We start from the raw sequence: 26,061 nt of genomic DNA, 5'->3' as shown, positions 1-26,061 counted from the left end.
TACTTTGTCAATGTAGGACTTTTACTTGTAACAAAGTATCTGTAAAGGCTAAAAATACTTCACCACTGGGGATACAGTTTTAATGTTTTAACAAACTTTAAAATACAAACTAACAAGCATTATAGATAGATCTGTTTTGTAGGACTAGATCAGAATCAGAAACAGATTTATTGCCAAGAAAGATTTTACACCAACGAGGAATTTGTCTTGGTGGGTGAGGTGCATGCCCTGAAGACAATAAACAATAAGCAAACGTTGACTATTATATATACACAGTACAAACAATATAAACAAACACAGACATGTGGGATGTGTGGGATGATTGATAAATAAAGTCGGGAGAGCTGTACAGAAATGACAAGATAGAAAAAATATCCCTAGTTGCATACTCGAGCCAAAGCTGCTAAGAGACTCTGTGGGATGGTCCAGTGAGAGATGGCATATAATATAACAGGACGTATTATCATAATGCTATAAGAGATGTGTGACGACATGCAAATAACTGTAATATAAAAAAAACTGTGACCTGAGGCTGTGAATATCTGACTTCCTGCAGTTCTCTCCACGGCCTGTAGGGGGCGGGGCGCTTCTCTCCCTCCACTACACGTTACCACCACGTACGTACGGCGGGCGGTGAGGGTGTGGACGACCCACAGCACTCAAACCCCAGGACACAACACAACGTTGCTAATAACTTCTGCTCTCTCTAAACTGCATCACGCCACAGCAGGCCGACACACCTGGTAGGTTCATCGGCGTATTTATTGTCAAACCTCGACATTGTGTTTTACCAGCGTCCATCTCAGTGAAGTCAGCGTCAAATGAGAGAAACGGAGGCAGTCCGCGACGTCAAGGGGGGTTGGGGTTGGGGGGCAAGTTGGTTAGCTTGTTAGCCAAACCTGCCTGTGTGTCATTTGGTCAACCAGAGGATGCTAGCTAATGTGTGAAGCTAATTGAGCCACTTCGAGTTAATTTGGTGTAAATGGAAGAACGCGATAGCACAGCCAGAGAGAAGTGGAAGGGATCACCTGCTAGCTAACTTAAACGAGCTAACTGTTCTCATGTGTTAGCCGGATAGCAGCGCAGCTAGTCAGACTGCTGTGGAGGCTGTGAACAGTTAACGGTGAAGTCACAACTGTCACACCGGATTGTTGCAGTGTTTATGTTAACTACATGAGCAAATCCTGCTGAATTACAGAGTCAACCTACAGGTCCGGATGTATTTAAACTTAAGCTGCAGTTTCAGTCATCATCTGCCTAATCTTTCTCATTATGAGTGCTTGGTTTATTTAGACAGTGAGTTTGCAGTGTTTTCTTTCATGCATGATAATAGTTACCTTAATGTAAAGTCAAGATTTTAATCCCAGGTCTTTGCTAGGTGTCATGCTACATTTGTTAACCCAGTCATAACATGTTGCTATCAATAAAGACTTGCATTCTGCTTTTTATTCAGCCAACGAGTCATATACTCATATGAACATTGTGTTCCTGAATCAACTGTTTTTAATGAAATTGTGTCTTACATCTTGATTATCAAATTAGGGCTCACATAACAATGAATGTCATTATCACATTAATCTACTGATTGTGTTTTTGTTTTTGTTTTTTATGTGTAAAATGTCGGATTTGATATCTAAGAACCTGCTGACATCTTCAAATGGCTTGTTTTGTCTGATCAATGACCCAAATTTACTATCAGTTAAACATGTCATATATGACAGAGAAAAGCTGTAAATCATCAGAACTGAGAGGATGTTAGTGCATAATGTGTGGTTTTCTTTTTCTTATTTCACTGATAGGTGACTGAAATTGCTGATATATTTCATTTAATCACTGAAGGAAAAAATAAAGAAGTACAGAAATTTAGTATTGATAGAACTTAGACAAAAGATTATTTTCACTGTCGATTAATCTATAGATTAAGTTCTTGATTAATTGATTGGTGTTTTGGTCTATAAAATGTTAGAAATCAGTGAAAAAAGATGATGTTCGTTTTGCCCATAACTCAGAGATACTTAGTTAGAGAAACATGGAGGAAACATTCACAATTAAGAAGCTTAAATCTGAGTTTAAAAAAAAAAAAAGCTCAAACAGATGAATTGTTTATCGAAAGAGTTAGTAAGGATTATTTATCTAGCCTGGTCTGCTGGGTGCGATTCACAGCCAAGTGTTGTGAGTCACAATAGCGTAAACTTCATACACACCCAGTGTTACTGAGGCGGATAAGATTACTCAGCACCAAGTTCCTTGGTTGCTTATTCTTCTCCTGTTGAGGTTTGTACAGCAGAATATGATGAGAGAGGCTTTACCTGCCTGGGATAGAGGCCAAACTGATTGAAAAATGTGTTAACAGAGGATCCTCCCCCTTTTCTGTACCATTTTCCAGGCGTTGAGCGCCACTGAGCCTCCCTGATCGCGTCCCTCATTGTCCCAAATGAGGAACTGATGCTGGCCAGGACTCTGCTGAACCCCTCGGGTCGCCTCTCTCATCGGTCCCAGTTTACTTCTGCAGCCCCTTAAGAGAAGAAGAATACAACAGCTGAAATGGATGACATCTTCACACAGTGCCGGGAAGGCAATGCTGTAGCAGTACGCCTGTGGTTGGACAATACAGAGAATGACCTCAATCAAGGGTGAGCCATGGTTTATTTGTTTCATTTTCTCGTCAGCAGGATGATACTGGTGTCCAGGTTGTGTTTTAAGTTGCCTGGGTAAAGGTGCAAAAATCCCCACTTTTTGATGCCATTAGTCAGTAATGATATTACACTGACCATGACTGAGTTTTAAACTGAAGTATCATCAAAAAGTTACACAAATACAAGCTTTGCTCTTCTCTGTCTTCATTCTTCAGTCAACAAGTCATTTTGCTGAATTGTACTTCTGCCTGAGACTTGCCACAACATGATTTTTTGATGGCAGATAACATGAATCAGAATCTCAAGGAAATAGTCGAACTGTAGTGTCTCCAACTTAAAATGTTGCAAGGCACAAAGCAAGGTTCAAGGCACATTTCTGGTGCAGAACGAAAGCCCGCCTTTTCAGTCCCCAGCGAGATCATGGCCTGCGATTGAACCCATTTCCTTGTGGACCCGTGTTTATGTCCAGAATGCCAGCAGAGCAATTCAAAAGCAAGATGTTGGACAGGAAACCTACTGTGATGGCAGAGTTAGTCACGCTTGCATTTGTTTCTGCAATTAAATTTAGAGAGGACATGAATAATGAGAGTACTGCAGGCTTCTGTAAGATTTGACATGTTTATTATACAAAATATCTGTCTGATAGTTGCACATCATCAGTCAGTGCTGAGCTGCTTCTGTATCCTCAGCTGACACTGCAAAGTAAATCTCGGCAGAGGCTGCCAGTGAAGCTGTGTTCACCACCCGAGGAGCTTCTCTTTTGGACATTTCTGTCCCAGATTTAGACTGCCAATGTTTGTTTTCAAGAGAATGAATTAATCCATTTAATTATGATGACTGTTTACCTTTTTTGTCTTGTGTTTCAGTACATTTATGGTCACAAGGTTGAGCACAGGATTTGCAAAGAAAATTGTTGGCAAGTTCTGGACAATTCAAAGAAAACAGTAGTTTTCTAAAACTGGAAAACCCCATTTTCCTTCATTACTGTAAGAAAAATTGAAGTTAAAATGGTTAACTAGTGATGTTCCAGCCTCTAATGTTACCTGTTATGATGGGAAGAATTTGATTCATGGTTTTGTTTATGAGGTCTGACTGATGACATCCAGACTAGTCAGTCTAACCATGTAACAGTGTGATTGATAATGACAAGCTAATTTATTTGTCATTGTACAATGACACTATTGAACGAGGGAAGATATGAAAACATTGAATCGTTTAATTTCCTTCTGAGGAATCAGACCTGTCTGTTCATTTGGTTTGAAAGAGGAAATTGATGTTATCTGGTCAGCAATGTCTTATTTTGGATTATTGCTGCAAAGATATACCAGGAACTTGTACATTTATAGAGTAGTTTTTATAGTGCAATAACATGCAAGAAATGATACAAGGAAGTTGGCTCACACAAGATTCTTAGCTTAACCATTTGTACCGTAATGAAGAGAGAAACTGTTCACTCCAAATTGACTTCAAGTCTGAGCTGCTTATGCTTTTATTTAAATTTTCCCATTGTCATAAGACTGTATGATTACATTTAGTCCTAGTGGATGCATGCCCCCCTCCATTAGCTGATTGCATGTCAGGTTCCCTTTTCCAGACCATATATCTCACCCAGTGGGTGAAACACACTTTATTCTTGCCTTTTTATTTCCATACAGAACCTACCTATATTTCAGTACAACTGATATATCTCAGCCCAGCAGTTTGCATGTGGATGATGGTGTGTTTACACTGATGTAACGCCCAGACTAAGAGTAGTAGTGGAATGTTGAATCTCCTTACAAGGAATAACACACGGGCCTCCAGGGAACCATCTACCACCTACCAAATACCAAGAGCGAGGGGGAGGGGATTATTGTAGTGGGGCCTGACTGGAAGAGTTATGTGTGACGAGACAGGGAATCTTTGTGTGTGAGTGTGTGTGGGGCCAAATAGTGCATTTTTCAACAGTGAATTGCACAGTAAGCTTCAGCAGAGCACATCACCTTCCCCTCCTCCATGCCAGGGTTTCCGGTATCCATCTCCCAGTGGCATTACAGCAGATAACTCCACTCATTTCCCCTCAACATTTCCTCCAAGTTTAGAAGAGTTAATTGCAAAGTTTGAAACAAATTCTCCTAAACATTTACAATAAAATCGTCATCTCTGGTCTTCTCTGTACATGTGTTACACTGGCACTGTGCTGGCTGGTGCATAAGCTTAGTACAAGTAATAGTTTCGTGTTGAAATTTAGTGCAGAGAGTAATCTGTGGTTTGGAACAATTTTAGGACTTTTTTTTTCTTTTTCAAAATTCAAGTTATATTTTGATAATAGATTAGCCGAGAGATGCAACTGGTAACTGTTTTCAGTAACTAAATTAGCTGATAATTGTCTCAATATACATTAATTAACTGTTGTCCTCCAATTCTCTGCCAGTTATTATGAGGCCGTGTGCTGACATCCATTCCTCGCTGCGTCCCATCTGTTGTGTTTTGTCTCAAACAGACGACTGAGTTTGAATCTCTTATCTTTTCCTTGACATATGAATATGTAATCATGGCTTTGATGGTTATCTGTATGAAGCCTCATCAGAATTCACATCAAAAGAATCCCTGTACGTTTGCAAAAAACAGTTTGAGCAGAACTTTAAACTTTTCACTCATGATTGTGTCTCACTTATTTTACAAAGTTGTTGATGTTGAGGCTCCTTGTTTTTCCACAGTGTCACTACTGATTTTATATTTATCCTCTGTGGTGGGGACAGCAGCATTATGAGCCTGTTGCTCTGCAGTGGTTAATGTTGCAAGCAGACAGTGGTGTAGAGGCTAGTTGAAGCAGGTTGCAGTAGTGTCAGAAAAGCCAGTGTCAGCAGTATAAGAATGGGTTATTGGAGGTGCACCGGTACAGATTTAATAACAAATCGAGGATCGTGAATTATGCCAATGAAATCATTTGCCAAATCGCTGGTGATTTCTTGCTCTTAGTGCCATAAATGCTCCTCTTATGTACTGTTTGTTCAACATTTTAGAGGGCATAAACAGTTTCATGAACTTTTCGTGAGGTGAAAGAAAAAGGGGGCAAAGAAAACCTTCAAATGTTTGTTTGTCCAGTGTAAACTGCAGAAGTACAGTATCACTCAACACTTAAAGTCTCTGGAAACCAATGAATTCTGCTTCTTTGATGTTCTTTTCATTTGTTGGATGTTTCTGTGAATTTGTCTTTCCCTAATCTGAGGCCTGTTATGTGACCTGGTGGGGATGTAGGGCCAGAGACATAGAGGGTGCAGACAGGGGCTCTTCCTCTGGCTTTTCCGTCTGCCAAACTGAGCACTGTTGGCAGGTGGAAGTGCCTGAAATAAATTACCGCAGCCAGTGTGGAGGGGGCGAGCAGGAGAAAACCCTGGCACTCGAGTGCCTATGGGTTGTGGGGATGAAACTAGCTTACAGGGAAAATCTATCCTATAAAAAGGGGCCCCGAATAGAAATACACACACAAACCAAAGGGCTGAGTCTTGCTTAATGTGGAGGTTGTACATTTGAGTTGTTTAAACTAAGTCAGTCAATTACTTATTGGGGCTGAACAGTACATGTAAAAGTTGTTGTTGTTATTATTATTATTATTATTATTATTATTATTATTATTATTATTATTATTATTATTATTATTATTATTGAATGTATTATGGTGTTGATGAATCGATTACTTGTTTCAGCCGTAATTATTTGCAAATAATGTAAGATACAGATTATCGGCAGGTTGGAAATTAATTCACTCAGTTTGTGTGCGCATTGTTGCTTTTGAATTACACAATCAGCTTCCTAACTCCACTTCCTCCCCTAAACAGACTCGAGCTTAACACAGAAAACTAATAAAATCATGAGGGTGAGCCTGTGGGGAGTTCCTCTCTCATAAACTCTGGCTAATTAGCTTGTAGGATTCAGCCTTTAGTCTTAGAGGAAATTGCAGTCCGATCAGATCTGGTGAGCCTGTGGCAGGCACCCAGATGCACACATAGATGTGTGTGTTGTGGGACTGAGGGTCTCTGTGGGGCTGTTGATGCTGTTTTGAGCTGAGCTCTGCAGGATGTGTGAATACAAGCCAGCGAATTGATGGCGGGCCGGGCAGAGGGTTCAGATTCCTGCAGATTCATAATACTCCCTCAGTTCTCAGATCCCATTATTATGCTGGCAGCCCACTCTTAATTTCAGAACAAGTGCATAACTTTATTATCTGGAGAATTGTGCTGTGTTTTGACACAGACAGTGAAGCCCACATGGAAAATACAAGTCTGTGGAAAGTGGAATATATCATCAGCACAGTCCAGCTGTATGAGTGGAACTGTGAATTGGAGGATGAGGGAGTGGAGGGACTCAGACGAGGGAGAGGAGGGACTCAAACGAGGGAGGAAACTTTGCATTAGAGGAGGCGGTGCCCACGGCCAGGCGGAGGGAAATGAAGAATGACACAATCACACACAGCAGCTGTAGTGTATGCGTGTCTCTCTGGACCTTATAAGGGCTGCAGCGAAGGCTCAGCCCACTGTTTTTTTTTCCTGATTGACTCTCTGTCACTCAGCTCTCACTGCGTCTTAATCTCTCAGTCTTTATCTCTTCTTCTCTGAGGAGGTTTGCTCATCAGTCATCCTGCCATGTAATCGAGGCCACTGTCCTACATGTGTTGCTGCCAGTGTCACAGAGACAAAGAGGAATGATGGGTGCCAGAGGCCTATTAGGTGTTGTTTGAGTCTGAGTTGCATCAACTTCCCTTTTTAAGAGGAAGATGACAGAAATACAAACACCCACATTACTCATTATGCTGAATAGCCTAAAGCAACTAAATGTTGTAGCTACAGTTGCCAGGTTATAAAAAATACTGCAGAACATTCAACCTACAGTAACATCAACATTCAGCTTTTGTTGACTGTTTCAGAGAGGTGTCGATTCAACTTTGTGTCAGTTTTAGTGGCTTTAATTTGCAGCACTGTTAAATTTTATTGAATCATACTGAGAAATGTTACTAACGGTAAAATCAGGGAAAAATATCAGGGTCCAGGAGTGAAATTCCAGTCTGGTATGATCATGTTTAAGCTTAAAAACAATTCAGAGGGACCACAGTATGACATTTGTTGGACACATTGTCTTGGTAAATAAATGGTAATTACTGGATAATGGAAACTTGACAGTTTTAAAACTGTAATTGCCAAATGAATGTGTCATTGTAAGTCAAAATAACTGATGGAGCTGAGTCAGAAAAGTGAAACCCAGAGCCTTAAATCTACATTCTTTCTAATAGCCAGCAGGGGACAACCCCACTGGTTGCAAAAATAATTCCAACTGTACAGAAGCTTATGAGAAAACGACCATACTTTTTTGATTAACTACTTCAGTAAACAGTTTCCCCCCCGAGTTTAAAGTCTTAATTGCTAGTTTCAAGTCTTCATCAACAAAGCATGATGATCATTTTGTACGTTATGGTCCCATTCACAGTAAAAATGACGCTGAAGCAGGGTATGCCTACCTCGCTACCAGGATGTAGAATGGGTTCTCTGTCAGATGTAATCAAGATCATCCCCAGCTCCACAATTCTGGTTTCCTAAAAAACAAGTTGTTGATGACCGTAATGCCAAACCTGAGGCTAGTAGTCCACAAACCAATGTCTGACATCACAGCGGGGATACACTTGGTCTGTGTACAGTGCATGGGTTTTTTTTCTTCTCAGGAATGCACACTTGTTGTCTTTTTTTGTATAATGGTATTTGGATTGTCAAAGAAAAACACATATGCTCCAAAAAACAGTCGCAGTCTGTATCTCTTGGCCTTGAGCCAAGTAAACCACAGAGACAAACTTGGTGTGTATAGCCAAGGGGCTGAAGATGTTTTACTTTTTCTCCCTCGAGTTATACACTTTTCCTGCCTGTGTAGCATTTATTCAGAGTCCTTGCTTTGCTGAAGGTTTTTGTGGAACCTTTGCTGAATATGACTGTTCCTCTCTCCCTGTAGAGATGACCACGGCTTCAGCCCTCTCCACTGGGCCTGCAGGGAGGGCCGCTCCAGTGTGGTGGACATGCTCATCATGAGAGGGGCTCGCATTAACGTCATGAACCGTGGCGATGACACACCTCTGCACCTGGCTGCCAGCCATGGACATCGCGACATTGTGGGAAAGGTATGGTAGCATTGGGGCATTCACACAGTGCTGCTAAAAAAGGTTACTTCCTGGTTCCTTTGGTCATCCTGTAACACAACAGTAGAACTTCTTGTGACGATTATAAGAATATGAGCTACCTCCTTGACATTAGATCATGGCTGACTCTCTCTCAATGGTCTGTTTGTCAGAATAAATCTTATAAAATGCCAAATTAAAAACTCATTCTCCCTAGAAATCAAGTTAAAAACTGATGCCAGAGCTGTTAAATTGACCTCGGTCTCTCCTCTGCAGGCAAATCTCCCTGTGTAAAACAATGTCTCTTCAAGTTTGCTTCATACAGGCAAGATATTATGAAACCTGAAATGATGTCATCTGAACAGCAATTATAAAGACAAAAGTCTTGTCTGTTCTTGCAGTTCCACTAGCAGCCATCTTAAACTGGAGGAAAGCAATTTGTCAGTGTCAAGGGGAAATTTTATGTTTCAGTGGTGCAAGTATGATTACAAAACGTGCTTAAGACTGCAGTTTTTTGGGGTAGAACAAGCCATTTATGATGCAAAAGAAGTAGTATTTTTTCTTAATACATGGGGGGGGGCAGTATAAGTGACCATTTAAATAACAGGATGAATATATGGCTGATGGACATTTAAAGGCACAGTTTGCACACAATATAATGCAACCAGCAGTATAGGGATTCCCTCATGTATAGCGCTCCTATGCAACATAAAAACTCAACTGCCTTATTCTACATCAGCCTTTAAGATACATCACATGGGTGTACTGCATGTCCTGTTTAAAGGCTTTGTAAGGGTTGCAACGTGCAGAGTGTTGAGCTCCATGTGGCCCCAAAATTATTTTCTTAGGTTTTGTAAAACAGCAGGGCTTGTGGGTAAAAAAGCAGAACACAACATGACTTGTCAGATTGTCGAGTTTATATAGTCTGTGTACCATATGGCATAATGTGAGGCTTCTGCTCCGGGGTGTCTGATTTAGAATGGCCGCCAGGCAGCTATTGAATTTAATGTTAGGCATGTCTCAGTACCTCTGGTATGTGTCCACAGGCGAGATGAAACTCCATGATTTCTGTTGGCAGCATTAACACTAGCCCTGTATACAGCCCAAACATGATGTGACCAGCCTTGTTTTTTATATAATCCTTTGTTTTTGGCTTTCACTTTTAGCTGATCCAGTGCAAAGCAGATACAAATGCAGCCAATGAACACGGGAACACACCACTGCATTATGCCTGCTTCTGGGGCCAAGACCAAGTGGCTGAGGTAAGTGTGCCCCCTGGTGGAGACTTTTCTGATTTTATATGTAGTTCCCATCAAAGTAAACTCTTCCCTTTTTCTCAGGATCTCGTGACTAATGGGGCTCAGGTGAGCATCTGCAACAAATATGGGGAAACTCCGCTTGACAAAGGCAAACCTCACCTGCGTGAACTGCTCAGAGGTATCCTGACCCCCTCATTTTAACAGATCCAGATGCCTTTTTGATTGGCTTTGTGATCAGTTTTCTCATTGCATTCTTCTCTCCTTCCACACGCAGACAAAGCAGAGAAAATGGGACAGAACTTGACTAAAATCCCCTTCAAAGACACATTCTGGAAAGGCACCACCAGAACTCGACCCCGTGAGTTCCACAAACGCATAAACTGGTTTATTAGCTGACCAGTTTCCATTAGTTGGTCAAAGCGATGCATGAAAGGGAAAAATGTTCCATGCTGGTCTCCAAACCGGTCTTAATGTGGTGTTTTGAAATGTTTCCGTCTGCAAAGCGTTGTGCTGAATTTCACATGAACAGTGTAGCTTTTGTCCGAGCTCTAACTTAAATTTGTCCCAATCTTTTAGGAAATGGCACTTTGAACAAACTTGCAGGCATTGACTACAAACAGCTCTCTCTTCTGGCTAAAATAAATGAGAACCAGTCTGGAGAGGTACTTTACATTCTTGTTTCCTATTTTATTTTATTGTAGAGCTGCTGATTATCAGATAACAGCACTCATTTCTATTTCTCTGTGTGTATTTTTCATGTGTAGCTGTGGCAAGGGCGCTGGCAAGGAAATGAAATCGTTGTTAAGGTGCTAAAAGTTCGCGACTGGACCACAAGGAAAAGCAGAGACTTCAACGAGGAATATCCCAAACTCAGGTTTGCTTTGAATCCTGACTTATCCAAGGCCTCTATGTTCTGTGCTGTCGTGTTCACTCATTTGTCTGTTTCCAAACTTTATGTATTATTTCTTTTTGCATCTCACACAAGCCGTCTGTTTATGTCAAATCCTCTCTGGGTTTGCCTCTTTTTGTCTGTCTGTCTGTCTGTCTCTCCCCTGTCCTTCCTTCTTGGGCTCCATCCCAGGATATTTTCACACCCGAATGTCCTACCCATGTTGGGAGCATGTCAGTCTCCTCCCGCCCCTCACCCCATCATCATCACACACTGGATGCCTTATGGCTCCCTCTACAACGTGCTGCATGAAGGCACCAGTGAGTACTTATGCTCTGGTCACAAAGTCCGCACTTGTCACCATTTGTTGGTGGTTTGCAGGGATTTGTGATTTATTGCACTTACACATTTGTCATTATGTTGCTATCACTTTAAGTACAGTAGCAATTATCTCTGAACCTGTTTTGTGATGAAACCTGTCATGATTTGTCACTTATCCTGCTGTCAGACTTTGTTGTGGACCAGACGCAGGCGGTGAAGTTTGCCCTGGACATTGCTTGTGGAATGGCCTTCTTACACACACTGGAACCGATGATCCCTCGCCACTATCTCAACAGCAAGAGTGTCATGGTAAGAGGAAGCTGTTTTCAGGATCATACATTTCAAAGGAGATAGTTTTCCCCCAAAAACCTAGCGAAAGAAGTGATGTAAAGTGACATCTCAGTCACTGTTCCTTGTTTCCACAGATAGATGAAGATATGACAGCCAGGATCAGCATGGCAGACGTCAAGTTCTCCTTCCAGTGTCCTGGCAGGATGTACTCGCCTGCATGGGTAGCCCCTGAGGGTAGGCATCACTCATATAACACAGATCTAAAGTGACAGCTGGAGCCACTCAAGCTGGGGCGTGAATGATGGATGCAGGGAACTCTAGACTTTCTCAGAACTAAATGTAATCTGCGGCTGATTTCCCCTTTGAGATACAGTGAAAGCAGAACAAGTTGGAAACATAAACTGATTATGTGAAAATAAACGGGAGGTTTGCAGCAGTGCTTCAAACAGCAACCCACAGAAAACATTTTAAGTCGTATATGAAGCGTGATTGCGGTGACCGTGTGGGATACAGAAAATATGTTGCAGCCTGTTACCATAGAAACAACCATACAGTGATCCGTACAGTGAGTAGTGAGTGTAGGTAGTGAGCACAGGTTTAGCTGAAGTGAGTTTCAAAATGCCTTCAAATCTTCAACAAGGATGTCTTTGTAGTATTTAAATTACAGTTATAGAGCAGTGAGTGGTAAACATGTAGAGTAAGATAGATACACTTTTGTTTTTCATATTTAAGTAATACATGTACTAAACTTTCATCTTTCATAAATCATATTACAGACATTATATTTGGGATGGAAGTAACAGCAGAAGCTGCATGTCATGATTTATTTTTAAACAAGTACTTTTTGTTCAGTGTGTCAGATATTGGAAGAGTCACTTGGGAAAAGAAGCTTAAGATTTGATTTGGTTTCAGAGACACTGAGGTCTGTCAATCACTGGGATTGCTGGGACAATATAATTGTATCTCTCCTTTAGAGTCAGACCTCTATTTTTATCATGTGATATACAGAAGAACATCAGATTTATTAAAGAGGGATATCTGGAGTACTTCTGTATGACAGCTCTAGTTCCACCCCACACAGTTTTGCAGGGGAGGGTTTATTGATCATTGCTTTGATAACTTTGCTTTTGTTGCCAAGCCTTTATCACCACAGAATAATGTTAACTCATAGCACCGGCTTATGTTGTAAAAGTGAATTTTAGTAAATATACTGACGGAGAGAAACAGAAAAAGATTTATTCTGCCTGTCTGTTACCTTTGCTCCCCATTCAGATTTGACTCAGATTTTTCTGTCCATTTCTTATGTGTGTAGTGAAATGAACTACATAATAATAAAACTATTAATAAACATAATAATATAACATTATAATACAAGGTTTCAATTGCTTCTTAGAAAGAACAAAAAACAGAAAATAATTATATCAAAGTTATGTCCTTTACTTTTTCCCTATTTATGTTATTTATTTTCCATGGAGCCACATAGAGCCTACAGGACTCTACAGTGGTTATGAAGCACTGTTATCAACAAAACTGTTCATCTAGTTAAATTAAATATATTAGAAATCCTGCATTTCAAGTTAATATTCACTGTTTCTTTGCATCTTTGTATCTAACAAGTTGTTGTTTGTGTTAGTGGTAGTGCTTTTTGCAGAAGGCACAGAGCGGCAGTACCTGTTGTGTTTGTTTACACTTGTTGCTATTTCCAGCCCTGCAGAAGAAGCCAGAAGAGATCAACCGTCGGTCAGCAGACATGTGGAGCTTCGCCATCCTGCTGTGGGAGCTGGTGACCAGGGAAGTGCCGTATGCTGATCTGTCCAACATGGAAATCGGCATGAAGGTTAGCAGAGCTATCTTTGGCTCATTAGATTACAACTGAGTAGCAAATGCTTGCTGGCAAAGTCAGCGATTAGTCATGGGTTTGATGCATTCAGGAATGTCTTTTCTACTGTAACAAATGTCCGTCTGTTTTGCCTCTCAGGTCGCCTTGGAGGGTTTGAGGCCCACCATCCCCCCCGGCATTTCACCCCACATTTGCAAGCTCATGAAGATATGCATGAACGAAGACCCAGCAAAGAGGCCTAAATTCGACATGATAGTGCCAATTCTGGAAAAGATGCAGGACAAGTGAAAATCCTCCTCTACCCTCCTCCTCTGCTGAACAGGATATCTTGCCCCGAATGGTGGTGTGGTGCTTACCAGTATTGCCTTAAACTCTCACTCTGCCGCTGCATTCAACGCTCCTGTAGCTTCTGCTTCTGAGACAAATCCAGCAGCAGTCACTTCTTTTATATTGTTATGTTTCTCTTTTTTTTCAATGTGATATCAAGTTTTTATTTGTGTCTTTATGCATCACGGATCCGCTGATATTGTCTCTGCAAGCTATAATCACATGGACTGAGTACAATCTTTGAGACTGAATAACCTGTGGAGGTCAGCATGACAGTCTGCTGCTTTGCTTCAGTGGATTTAAGGCCTTATTTTGTATCTGGAGTGGGCTCACTGTCAAAAAGGAATCATGATGATGGCTCCTAATTAAAGAAATTACATAAAGCTTGTCTTGTGGGGAAAAGGTAACATTTTCTGGGCAAGCATGGCCAGTGTCTGAAAACCAAGCATTTAATCATGCAAGAAAACGTATTTGAATGAGCGTTTCCAATGAGAGTACCTTGCAGTGTTGTACCATTCGGCTTGGCTCAGTAGTGATGTGTAGAACTTGACCTGTCTTGAGCATCGGTCCCTGATTGTTATCCTGTTCATCCTGCTGACATTAACATAAACTGGCCATTGAAACTCTTCTTCGCTGCAGCAATCATTTCGGAGTTGATCATTGCATTTGCCGATTTTGTGTTGTTAAATCTGACGATGTAATGTAACTAGATTACTCAAATGTATTACTGTAATCTAGTTTATTTTCGCTTCTAAAACATACCGTTAATTATGATTTGAACTCTGTTAGCTGTACTGTTCAACAAAGTCTCTCTCTCAAGTGTTACTCCCATGTTGAATACTGTCAAACTACATAATCCAACATGTAATACCTTGTAGAGTTAGGAATGAATACTGCAGCCCAGACTGTAATTTATTCACAGATATCAAATGTACAGTTATATTTGTTATCTTGTCGAGCATGGGGACTGCTTTTTCTCACACGTTCATGGCTACATCTGAAGCTGCTGCCAACAGAAGGGACTTAAGAGGGTTGGTATTAATATCCAACAAACTGTCATTGTTTCCTCACTTATTTTTATCTTTTTGATAAAGATAGTTTATCCAGTTGACTTCTGACTTTATGTCAATCTCATGGGTTGTTTCTTCTACCTGCAACGTTTCTGTGCCTCCACCAGCTTGCTTATTTGTGCTGAATCACAGGTTGAAGCCAAAATCAAGAATGACTTATACAAATGTATGTATTTATATATAAGTATATTAAAAAGGACAAATATGGCCAAGTTGAATGTGTGAATTTATGGTGGGGGGTGGACATTATTGGGTCATTGAGAAAAGCATAAACTCTACAAGTCATTATATTCAATTGGGATGACAAAGACACAATTATATCAGGCCAGTGTCATTTAACTGCTGATATGTTGCTCGGTGTTAAACAGTGCTTTTGTGATTTACTTGTAGAGAAGAAAGACTTAAAAATATCAACAAAAAGGCATTAATTTTTCATGTGAAGTTTAAAAGATGTCTGGTGGTCGTGCAATCACTGACTGATAGCAACATGCAATAACTAAAATACCTGAATTATAAAAGGGAGGCCTTATTTCTAAATGGGAGAAAGATTTGTGAGTAATTTGATGAAAAAAATGTGTGGATTTTAAATAGTGTAGAAAGTTTTCAGCAGCATCTGTTAGTTGTTTAAGAAGTGGGCGTCTTGCTTCTCCATTGCTATCTCTAAAGCAAGTGGCAGTTTTATGTTTTCATTCTTGTGAATGGGATATCTCAAGAACATCTTGAGGTAATGTAATTAAATTTGGCACAAATGTCCTTTTGGACTCAAAGCTAAACTTATTAAATTTGAGTGGTAAACGGTCACTGAGACCCAGGAAAACACATTTTTCGTCCATAACTCAACATTTCACATTCAGTATGACGGAAAATGTACATAAATATCTGATAGGACAAAATAATGATGCGATGACATCAATATCAAAGGTCAGCCTCACTGTGGCATGAAAATATTCTGTAAAGATTCTTGCCATTATTCAACACCATATCTCGGAACAGAAGCATGACTGGTACTGCAATCTCCTTTAAATTTATGTCATTCTCCTTTGATGATTGTCTATAAAAATGTTCTTTATGTAAAAAGTCACCCTTCATAAAGGACAAATAAAGAACACCCTTTAGCCGGACTGTGAAAATGTTCTAGCTGGTGTGCCACTTAGAGTTTGTTACTTTCTAATCAAGTATCACATTTAATACATTAATCGAACACATGTATTAAATAAGTATCACTACTTTTCAACATATTAATAATCCTCGAGCCATTGTTGTGAAAAAAAAGTCATACTTGAGTGAAAGTAAAGATATCATGTAAAAATATTACTTTGGTAAAAGTGGAAGTCACCCATATGAATAGAACATGAGCACAAGTAAATGTAAATGTCTTTTAAAAATCCATCGTCTCTGCTGTTAAAAATGTAGTGACATATTTAAAGGTGCACTTTAGTTTTTGGGGAAGAAATTTTCTTCTTCACTGACTGATCTTTGTTTTTATGCGTTAAACTAAATAGCAGACTGACCTCAGAGGACAACATAGTTTCATACTGTGGCGGACCCTGCCACCTTTTTAGCTTCCAGCAGTGCTCTGGGGATCTCTTTTTCCTTCTAAGAACATCTTGTTTATTCACTTATGGAAAAGATAAATAGTAATGGATCCTCGTTAATATCGTAAATATTAAAAGTTTGAATTTCTCCTCCAAAACTACTTATATCTGGTTCTGGTTCTAGTCCTGCCAGCTGTTGTTGGGAAGGTTTTGGTATTACAGTTGGAAACAAAGCATTCGGTCTAGAGTTGACTTTAATTGTAAGAAGCTGAGGATATGCAGCACCGGATGAATATGTCCAAAAACAGTAGTAGACGTGATGTTAGATGCCCTGAGCTCCTCTCCTCCTCTCTCCTCTGCCTCAGTGGCAGCAGTGGGCTCTGGCCGTGACGTCAGTCCGTGACGCAGGCTCGCCCTCCATCACCAGCCGAACCCACTGACAGAAAACACCACCAAGAACCGAAGCGAGCCCTCAAGATTCACGGAAATATGTAGCTAGCTCGCAACGTTCCGCGTATTTTTCGACAACAGGGGGATCGGTGGAGCTGGTAAGTCGACATTGCTCAGCATTGCATGATAAATCACTGCCAACGTTCTCGCTTGCTTTAGTTCCCCTGTTTGGAAACGTTAGCTAGCTAGCTAGCTGAGGAGCTAACTTTAGCCTAGCCAATATGACGACGGCGATGATGGCGGATGGATTCCGTTATTTCCAGCTGCGGCGATGGCACCCGCCTGATATCGGTGTAGTTTAGTTTGCAGTCTGCTTTTAGACTTGGATTTTAGTGAACAACTAGACAACTGGCTCTTATACGGTGCACTGGGCCCCTGACTGGCGGTGCATTGAGCTCAATGTTAATAGAGAAAAAGGTCGTGTTGGCAAATGGAAGGTGCAGCTACTGAAGTACGTTTCACATTCGTGCTGAAAATCCAACGGTGAAAGTAGTCGCAGTGAAGGCCAACCCGGAATAATCGATCAAGAAGCAGACTTCAGTTTGAAGATTAAAATGATGTTAGCAGCTTCACGGTTAATTTAGCATCAGTATTTTTTAATCAGATAGGCCTTCTGAATATATTTGTGACCAGCAACCACAGTACATTTCCGCGAGGTTTGATTAGAAAGTCAGGACTGCATCTTTATGTCTGCTTTCAGTCGCTTGCCTGATAGATAGTTAGCTAGCTAGCCTGTTAACGCTAATAAATCTCAACCCTTTCCTCCATTAGATCAGTTATATGGAAAGTTACCATGGGTGGCCATGATGATGAAGACATGTCTTACGTTGTAAATAAACAAAAACAAGATGAAGAGCTGAAGAACAAGCTGAACGATAGCAGCCACTGGTGCGATCAGGACTCCACAGGCAACAATGCCAAGTGGGTCAAAGAAGGCCAGAACCAGCTGCGGAAAGTAGCCGAGAACCAGCAGGACCAGAACCACAACTGCAATATCAGCCAGAATGGGAACAAGGAAGACTTCCCACATCAGACCACCACTCAGGAAGAACAACAGGGGAACGAGGAGCAGACCAAGTCTCCTAAAATAGCAATGACCCCTGGTCTCAGTCAGGAGGAGTCCAAGAACATCCTTAATGAGCCGCTACTCATCAACACCCTGGAGTCAACAGAAGAGAAAGATAAAGAGAGGGAAGAAGATAGCACAGAGAAGGAAAGTAAATTGGAGGAAGATGAGGAGACATCAGGTGATACCAGAGGAGTGGCAGGAGAGCAGAGAAGTGTGGAGTCTCAGAGGGAGGGCAGCGTGGTGGGGAGGAATGCCTGCCTCCTGTTCTCCAACATGAACGGGACACCGAATGAGGAAGAGCCCAGCTGGCCTGCGGTGTCTCAGGACAACACAGCTGACAGCTCTCCTAATGGCAACAAAGGTAAATAGAAGTTGATCTTTAGGCCACACGTACAACACCAGACTTGACGTTAAAGCAGTCAGATGTCACACCGCACAGACACCTTGAATTAGAAAAAGAAAGAAAAATAAATATTAAAGGCTGAAAATGTCTTTGTATGCTTTCATAAAACAACAAAGAAACTCTTTATGAAATGAGCCTTGAGTCGATGAATTGCAGAGTGGATAAAAGGGCTAAACTGCATTTATAAGCAGTATATACACATATGATTTATAACACACTGTAATGTAGTTGTCAGCAGATATAAGTGTTTATTAGCACCCAGGACTGGAGGCTGGTGTATGAACAGATAGTGTTCGACAACATAGGAAAAAAAAGTTATTAATATCAAATATGCCTTTTATAGGAGGAGATATAATTGCTGACAAAATCTGTACATCGCTATGAAAACACAACATGTATTTATAGATGTTTATGAATATGTCTTATTTACCATAACAACAATGTTGTTAAAACCTTTTCTCTTTCTTACCAGTAAAAAGGAATGTCAAAACAATCAAAGATAAATTGAGGCAACAACAGATAACTGTGATTATTGATTGATAAGCTTATATAGAAGAATGCTGGCCACATCAAACCGATCATCAAAATTTACAGACCTTGTTTCTTCTTGTCTCTTCCTATACAGACAGAGTTTGTGCTGTTTTTATTTAAACATACATTAAATATTTTCCCTATCGACATGTTCTTTCTCCTTTCCCTTTTGCCTTTCAGAGTCCTTTTGGGATTCCAGTGCTTTTGAGACTGACACAGACCTGCCTTCAGGATGGATGAGGGTGCGAGATACATCAGGCACATACTACTGGCACATCCCAACAGGCACCACCCAATGGGAGCCCCCTTCACCCCTGGGTAAAGTTGGTGACTCCATGATGTCCTCCACTATGTCCCTGGAGACTACCCCCTGTGAGGAGCCTGAGGTGAGGTGTTATGTGAATCTTGCTTGGAGAGAGGCAACGACTTGCAAGTCTGTAGACACTGATATATTCTGTTAAATTTTTCAGGAATCCTGGACTCAGCTCTCCAGCACAGAAGAAGGAGCTGAAGGTGAAGGAGAAGGTGAAGGTGAAGGTGAAGGTGAAGGGGAACTGTGGAAGGTAAGTAAAGGATATGCGATATGAATTCATACAAATGTTCACGTTTTGCCGATGACAAATCATCAAGAATACTTTTTTTTTTAAACATATTAACTCAGTTACTGTGAAGGCAGAATGTTTTATGAGAACAACTGCATGATGTCTGTCAAATTGTTTTTCAAATGTTGTTCATATTGTGTTAACTGTTGTTCTTTGCTGTATCTTCAGGAGGAGGGAGAGGTTGCATCTGATCAAAGTCTGAAGGAGTTTGAAGGGGCAACTCTACGCTATGCATCCATCAACCTGAAGTATGTGTTGTTAAAACGTTACTGATGAGTTAGTAGTTTGTATATTTTAACCTGTTGTTATTCTCGTTCTGCTGCTTATCCTGATTTGTTTCTCTCGCTTTATCATTGCAGTTATAATTGCTCCCAGTCTGACGAAGAAGAGAAGCTCGCTCCGCTCTGCACAGATTTAGAAGCTAAGGTAAATCACTGTTTCATGTTTATTCTTTTAATGAGAGTCAATTAAGGTCCCAAAACCAGACTGAGTATGAAGTACTCTGCTCTTAAGATAAAAGATGGCATTAGCACTGGTCCATGGCTGCTGCAGTGTGGCTAATGAAACATTAAGATGGGTCAACTTCAGAAGGTTACATTTTTCCCCAGGGATTATTAAAGTATGGAACTAATGGTTTTACATTAGCTCTCATAAAGAGTCAAAACACTTTAGAGTCATTGATCTTTTCAACTTGTTCTCATGGATAATTATATTTTGCAACTTTGTGGACTGGTTCAACCAGTAAAGCCAAAACTACAGGCACTATGGGCAGCATTAACTCACATTTTCATCCTTTTCTGACTTCACTCACCTTCACCTTCCCTGTTCAGTCTTTTCTTGTGCTAATATGATGCATATTTGTACTTCCAGTGTTTTGCAGTGCGTTCCCTGGGCTGGGTAGAGATGTCTGAGGAGGACATGGCACCTGGCAAGAGCAGTGTTGCTGTCAACAACTGCATTAGGCAGCTGTCTTATCACAAACATAACCTTCATGACACTGCTGGTATCTGGGGAGAGGTGAGAGACTTTTATTAAATCCTACAGTCGCTGTCCTGACAATTCAAAATCACTTCAGCCATTGGAAAGATGTGACTATTTTTTGATATTTTTAAGCTTTTAAAGAAGTTTTCAAGGCTAGATTAATGTAGGAATTAAATTGAAACCTAAAAGTTAAGACGTGGACTAATACATCTTAACTCAATAGCAGCCCATGAATGACTGTGATTGGTGAATACTGTTAAGCCAGGCTGATCATTTTAAGAGTGTGTATGTGTCTTGACAGGGTAAGGATATGGTGATGGTCCTGGAGAATGACACCATGAACTTGATCGACTCGCTGGGCCAGACTCTGCTTCACACTCAACCGATTGGCAGCATCCGTGTTTGGGGTGTTGGTCGAGACAATGGAAGGTCAGTATCTGCAGGATGAGACCGGAATGAAGATGGCAGAACTGCACCTGATTTGTTCATCAAACTTTTGGTCTAAACAAACGACACTGCTTTGTTTGACCACTGGTCAACAAAACATCTCAAATATTTGCTAAGGAAACTGACTTTCTTTTATACCTCAGGTGAAATTTTAGTGTCATTGTTTTTTTTTTCATTGGTTGAAATGTTCAGGTTGAATTAAGTGGTTGATTCTCCTTTAAGATAATGTACAGCCTCCTGTAGTCATGACTCATTCATGACTCAGAGGCTTTGCACTCCTCAAGGAATCTGTGAGGACAAGCACATTGTTCTCCTGTTGTGTGTGTGTGCTCTTTTTTACTGTACACTGCTTCCCTCTGCTGGATAGTTTGGAGCATTGCTGATAAAGATAACACTGACTGTTTCTGCCTGCATCCTGTCTCACTGAATTCTAACAAATCATGTTTTTTTTTCTTTCATGCTGCATTTTCTGTGATGAACAGGGAAAGGTATATATTGATGACTTTGATCTGAAATGTTTTTTTCAAATAAGTGTTGGGTGCTGTTCTTACTTGCAGTGGTCTTTATGTGAACGTAAGCATGTATTTGTTCAAACTGGCTCACCCAGTTATGGCGTATGAATGGTTCAATAGCTAAACGTGACCTTTTACATCTCATTTCACTTGCAGGGATTTTGCTTACGTGGCTCGAGACAACCTGACCCAAGTTCTGAAGTGTCATGTTTTCCGCTGTGACTCACCCGCCAAGAACATAGCGACCAGCTTACATGAGATGTGTTCAAAGGTCAGCTACTATTGGATTTAATTTTGATTCAATTTTTTCATTCACAGTCGACAGTGGTTTTCTTCATTTGATATTACATTACGTTGATTATACATATTTTCTTCCCCTACTTTGACTTTAGATAATGATGGAGAGAAAGGCGACTAAACCAGGTGTAAGCAGGCTCAACTCTGATCCAAATAACCCTGGAGTCATCCCAGTTGAAGGTAATGTATCTTGATGTCCTAACATACCTTGAATATATTTATAATTCAATATGTGAAAATGAATCACTGAATGCTTTTTCGTTCTCCTACAGAGTTTCCTGTTCCAAAAAATGAACTCTTCCAGCACTTCCATGTTTATTACCTTGGTTGTGAGGCTGTGGCGAAGCCAGTTGGTAAGAAAAAACCTACAGTGTGTAACTGTTTATATAAATGCTTCAGAAGTTTATGCCTTGAAGTAATCATGATTGTGTTTTTTCTATGGTGAGGCTGATGTGTCATGTTCTCCATGATTTGTTCTTCTCAGGTATTGATATAATCAATGACACTCTAGAGATGGCAGTGAATGGCAAAGATAGAAGTGAATGGATTCCTGTCTCTGTGAATGTGGCGCCAGCCACCCTCACAATACTTTCTAAACAGGTAACACACCACAAACCGACAATGAAATGTGCTCAGGGAGGGTGATGAAGTAAAATTATGAGCTAAAGCTTCATAACAGGGGTGTCAGCAGTTTCAGTGAAAAGATATTCATTACCTTCAGTGTGTGCTGATTACATTGCTTACTTTCACTCAACTTTGACTGCATAGATTTAGCAGATTATCAGATAAAAATGAAACAATGCAAGATAAAAATCAAAAAAGAATAATTGCTAATTATTTTATTGTCATATACATTTCTAATCCCAGGAAGAAGAGGTGCTGTCAGAGTGCAGAGTGCGCTTCCTGTCCTTCATGGGCGTGGGAAAGGATGTCCACACATTTGCTTTCATCATGGCGGAGGGTCCCCGAGATTTCACCTGTCACATGTTTTGGTGTGAACCCAACGCTGCCAGTCTGAGTGAAGCCGTGCAGGCCGCTTGCATGGTGAGTCGTAAACACATGCGTGAGATGAAAACCAGGTGGAGATGAGATGAAGATAACTTGCAAATGATTAACTCTCCAGAAACACAATATTTGTGTTTTCATATTGTTACCATATTTAAGCTAGTGCTAGTTTGTCTACTGTCTGTAATAACAAATTTACGCCTTTTTCTCTTTTTTTTTTCTTAAGCTTCGCTACCAGAAATGCTTGGATGCTCGTCCACCCAGCCTGGCCTCCTGCCTGCCCACTCCTCCTGCTGACTCGGTGGCTCGACGGGTCAAGAAGGGAGTGCAGAGTCTGCTCGGCAGCTTTAAGAGCTACAGGTCAGGCTCTCAGTCCCCTTGAGTCGAAGTGAAGATGATCCACAGTCCATTAAACACACGGTCCATCACCACAATCTCTCACTTCTTCTCCACTTCCTCCTCTCATCCTTCTGCCACAGTTTCGCCTTATGACCGCCTCACCTGTCTAGTCACTAGTGTGTTGAGTAGTTTGTGAGGAAAATGTGTGTCTGAAAAGAATACATTTATTTCATGTTGTCCGCTTTTATTTGTACAATTTTACACTTCCATCTCCAAACAGATGAAACCCCTGGCATCTATATTTTCTCTGCTGGGATTCTTTCTGTGAGTCTTAACTATTTTTGTGTTTTAACAGAAAACAATGCTATGAATGTTGGATATGGATGTAATATATTTTACATGCTAGAATTTGCTTGAAGAAGAGGTTGCTAGATTCTCTCACAGAAATATTCTCGTTCCCTACCCCTCCTCGGTGCAGTTATCCTCTCCAACGCTCTTCTTTTTCTACTTTGAATGAAGGTACTGTAACACAGTTGTTGTCAGTTGGTGTCAAATATCCTCATACTGATTTTTCTAAAACATCATTTGCACCTCTCTCTACCATCTTAGGCTGAAATACAAGCACTGTAGGCGTGCCACGTAGATATATGTCCCCGACCCTCCCGAACAATGTATTTTAGTCTTCCAAAGAACTGTACTGTCATCTGTCACATAGTGAGCAACCACTGATTTGAGTGTAGTGTGTTTCTCATACATTCTGCATGAACATTTGCAAGTTCAGTGCTAGTGTGCAATAATCAGATGTTCCTGTACGGTGTGGTGATAAGACGGCTGCCATGTGATTATTTGTTCACTTTAGTGAGAGCGTCTGTCTAGATGGAGTGCGAGGCTAACGGAACAACAGAGCCATGTTAAAATCATTATCGTGTGAGATAAATAATAGTAATAAAAGAATACAAACTCTGGGTTTTCACACAGTCGTGTATCACCAACAACTACTGAATAGTACTGTAGACTCGCCACAAGCTGCATGTTTTGATAGCTTAGAGTTCTTGCTGCTTGCAGCGGTTTTAGTGCTTAAGACCCATCAATGTATCCTGTAAATTCTTTCTGTGTTTCTGTACGGTAAGAGGAGGATGGAGTCGATGTGTTGTTTCGTGTTTCATAGGCATGTCACTCTAGTTAGTGCCAGTGTTCATCATAAGCTAGCAGTAGAGAGTTTAGACTTCCTGTCGGTTCCTTCAGACTGAAAAGATGAGAGCAGGTTAATGTTTGTATCTACAGTTTTTTGTGTATATGAGAAACCTCGAGATGAATTCTCCTGTGGTTTACATTTTTATTTTTTCCACATTTTGACGTGTGTGGGTTCCTGGCCGCTCCAGTTAATGTATTTTTTATTGTTTCCACACACTGCAATGTACACAATTTAAGATGGTTTTCACATTAGCTCGTTAGATTTACTTTTTTATAAAGAACACACTAATTAGCCAAGTTGTATTTGATCTTTATGTGTGTGTCAGTGATCAATACTGTATGTAGCACAATAGTAATAGTCATCTCTAATATTAAAGATGCAGTTTGTAAGATTTATTTGACCTCTGCAGGGCATTTGTTTGGCCATGTTGTCTGAGACACTAGTAGCTACTTACTAGATATCCTCAGGCTGACTGACTCCACTACATAATGATGAAATGAATATATTAGAATGTGTCCGACGGAAAAATTGAAAATTATTTTAGAGCAAATGTGTCGCTCAAAGAAATTACAACAAAAGGAATGTATAGACATGCAGAACAACTACATGTTTGTATTTTAAAGAGCAAAACATACGTCTATGAAACAGTGATTGACTTCTGTATATGATGGTGATATTGAAACAAGTGAGACTTTGTGTTAAATGTCTAAGTGGTGCATAATGACACAACTCTGATTTAAGTCTCGTTTACCTGCTGTCAGATTTTATTTAACTTTCTAGATGTTTTGTTTTGTAAAAAAAACCCCAACAAATCTTTGATATGTTTTCTATATCGCAAAAAGCTGAAATCAGAAGTGTCCTCAGAAGTGCTGAAATATGTTTCGTACTTGTAAAATAATGATTGAAAATATGGATTAGAAATGATGTGTGACAGATTTCCCACTATAAAAGCTGTCATGGAGTCTGTTCTGTTTTCTGACCTTCGTCACCCGATTTTGAAAGCGAAGCGGTGCTTTGTGATGACTGGCCTTTCTCAAACTGTAACTCATAGATTCTCATAGATGTTTTTAACATTTTAGAAGTTATTGAACACTAAAAACTCTTACCAACTGCTTCTTTATACGTGTACGATATAACACTAATGAAAAGTAGACTACGTTGACTCATATTACTGCCTTGTCACTCATGTGTCACTTGGAACTATTTTCTCTTTCAAAGTTTGCTGTGTCCAGTTGGTGGCAACACTAAAAAGCCAGATGAGTTAAAGAAAATTAGCAGATTAATTTATTTCTGTTCATGTAAATTAGGTGTATAAAATGTATGTATATAAAAGTCACTGCACAATAAATGTGAACATATCACCACTGTGTATCTTGTGGTCTTTTAGTATCTCGGACTGTGTGAGGAGATTGTCCTCCAAAGGGCAAGTCTGAGCCCGAAGAAGTGTCTCCTTTGGTTTCTGGATGTGGAGGCACAGACATTTATTCCTTTTCTATTACTGGTTTTATCTGTGATCCCCAGCTTTTCCATTAAAATGTAAAAGAAGCCACACACAACCTGTCTGGGCCCTATTTGCATATGCATTAAACCTGCTGACACTGATTTTACCATATGTATCGACAGACCAGCCGTGAATAAAAAAAAAAAAAAAGCAGTACACCCTCCTCTTTCTCGTCCTCCTCCTCCTCCTTCTTTTCCTCCTGTTCAGTCACCTGTTCAGTTCATATCAGCACTGCTGCCCCCACCTGGTGAGTTCAAAAGGATGGGCAGAGCTGCTTATTGTTTTCCTAAGAGATGGCTTTTGGAGATGAAAGGTGCACATCAAGTGGAATCCAAAGCAGCCGCAGACTGGTAATAATTGGCTTCACCGTCTCCACACAAATATCAGGACTGCTCTGCCAGCAGGGTCCTGGAGCAGCGAGA

At 40.5% G+C, this 26,061-nt stretch overlaps 2 protein-coding genes across 4 annotated transcripts; both read left to right on the top strand.

Moving 5' to 3' along the window:
* The first annotated feature begins 587 nt into the window (after nucleotides 1-587).
* LOC119005623 (integrin-linked protein kinase) lies at nucleotides 588-14,980 on the top strand. The gene is made up of 13 exons (XM_037073409.1): nucleotides 588-743; nucleotides 2,387-2,633; nucleotides 8,613-8,778; nucleotides 9,942-10,037; nucleotides 10,116-10,212; nucleotides 10,309-10,392; nucleotides 10,611-10,696; nucleotides 10,799-10,908; nucleotides 11,116-11,243; nucleotides 11,432-11,553; nucleotides 11,670-11,769; nucleotides 13,242-13,372; nucleotides 13,514-14,980. The coding sequence occupies exons 2-13, from the start codon at nucleotides 2,545-2,547 to the stop codon at nucleotides 13,661-13,663; spliced, it is 1,359 nt and encodes a 452-aa protein (XP_036929304.1). The 5' UTR covers nucleotides 588-743; nucleotides 2,387-2,544; the 3' UTR covers nucleotides 13,664-14,980.
* A 1,705-nt stretch (nucleotides 14,981-16,685) lies between these two features.
* apbb1 (amyloid beta (A4) precursor protein-binding, family B, member 1 (Fe65)) lies at nucleotides 16,686-25,499 on the top strand. 3 transcript variants are annotated; one of them, XM_037076645.1, is made up of 15 exons: nucleotides 16,686-16,855; nucleotides 17,529-18,187; nucleotides 18,941-19,146; nucleotides 19,231-19,323; nucleotides 19,531-19,610; nucleotides 19,722-19,788; nucleotides 20,233-20,379; nucleotides 20,645-20,772; nucleotides 21,273-21,278; nucleotides 21,459-21,573; nucleotides 21,695-21,779; nucleotides 21,872-21,952; nucleotides 22,084-22,199; nucleotides 22,467-22,643; nucleotides 22,831-22,986. In XM_037076645.1, the coding sequence occupies exons 2-15, from the start codon at nucleotides 17,551-17,553 to the stop codon at nucleotides 22,984-22,986; spliced, it is 2,094 nt and encodes a 697-aa protein (XP_036932540.1). In that variant the 5' UTR covers nucleotides 16,686-16,855; nucleotides 17,529-17,550. The 3 variants fall into 3 exon arrangements, with proteins under 3 accessions (XP_036932540.1, XP_036932559.1, XP_036932549.1); XM_037076664.1 differs by lacking the exon at nucleotides 21,273-21,278 and having other exon boundaries at nucleotides 16,688-16,855; XM_037076654.1 differs by lacking the exon at nucleotides 16,686-16,855 and having other exon boundaries at nucleotides 17,551-18,187; nucleotides 22,831-25,499.
* The last annotated feature ends 562 nt before the right edge of the window (nucleotides 25,500-26,061 follow it).

The sequence above is a fragment of the Acanthopagrus latus genome, chromosome 2, assembly GCF_904848185.1.
Source record: "Acanthopagrus latus isolate v.2019 chromosome 2, fAcaLat1.1, whole genome shotgun sequence".
Classification (NCBI taxonomy): Eukaryota; Metazoa; Chordata; class Actinopteri; order Spariformes; family Sparidae; genus Acanthopagrus; species Acanthopagrus latus.
The sequence above is the reverse complement of the archived record's forward strand: the minus strand, read 5'-3'. Positions and strand labels throughout refer to the sequence as shown.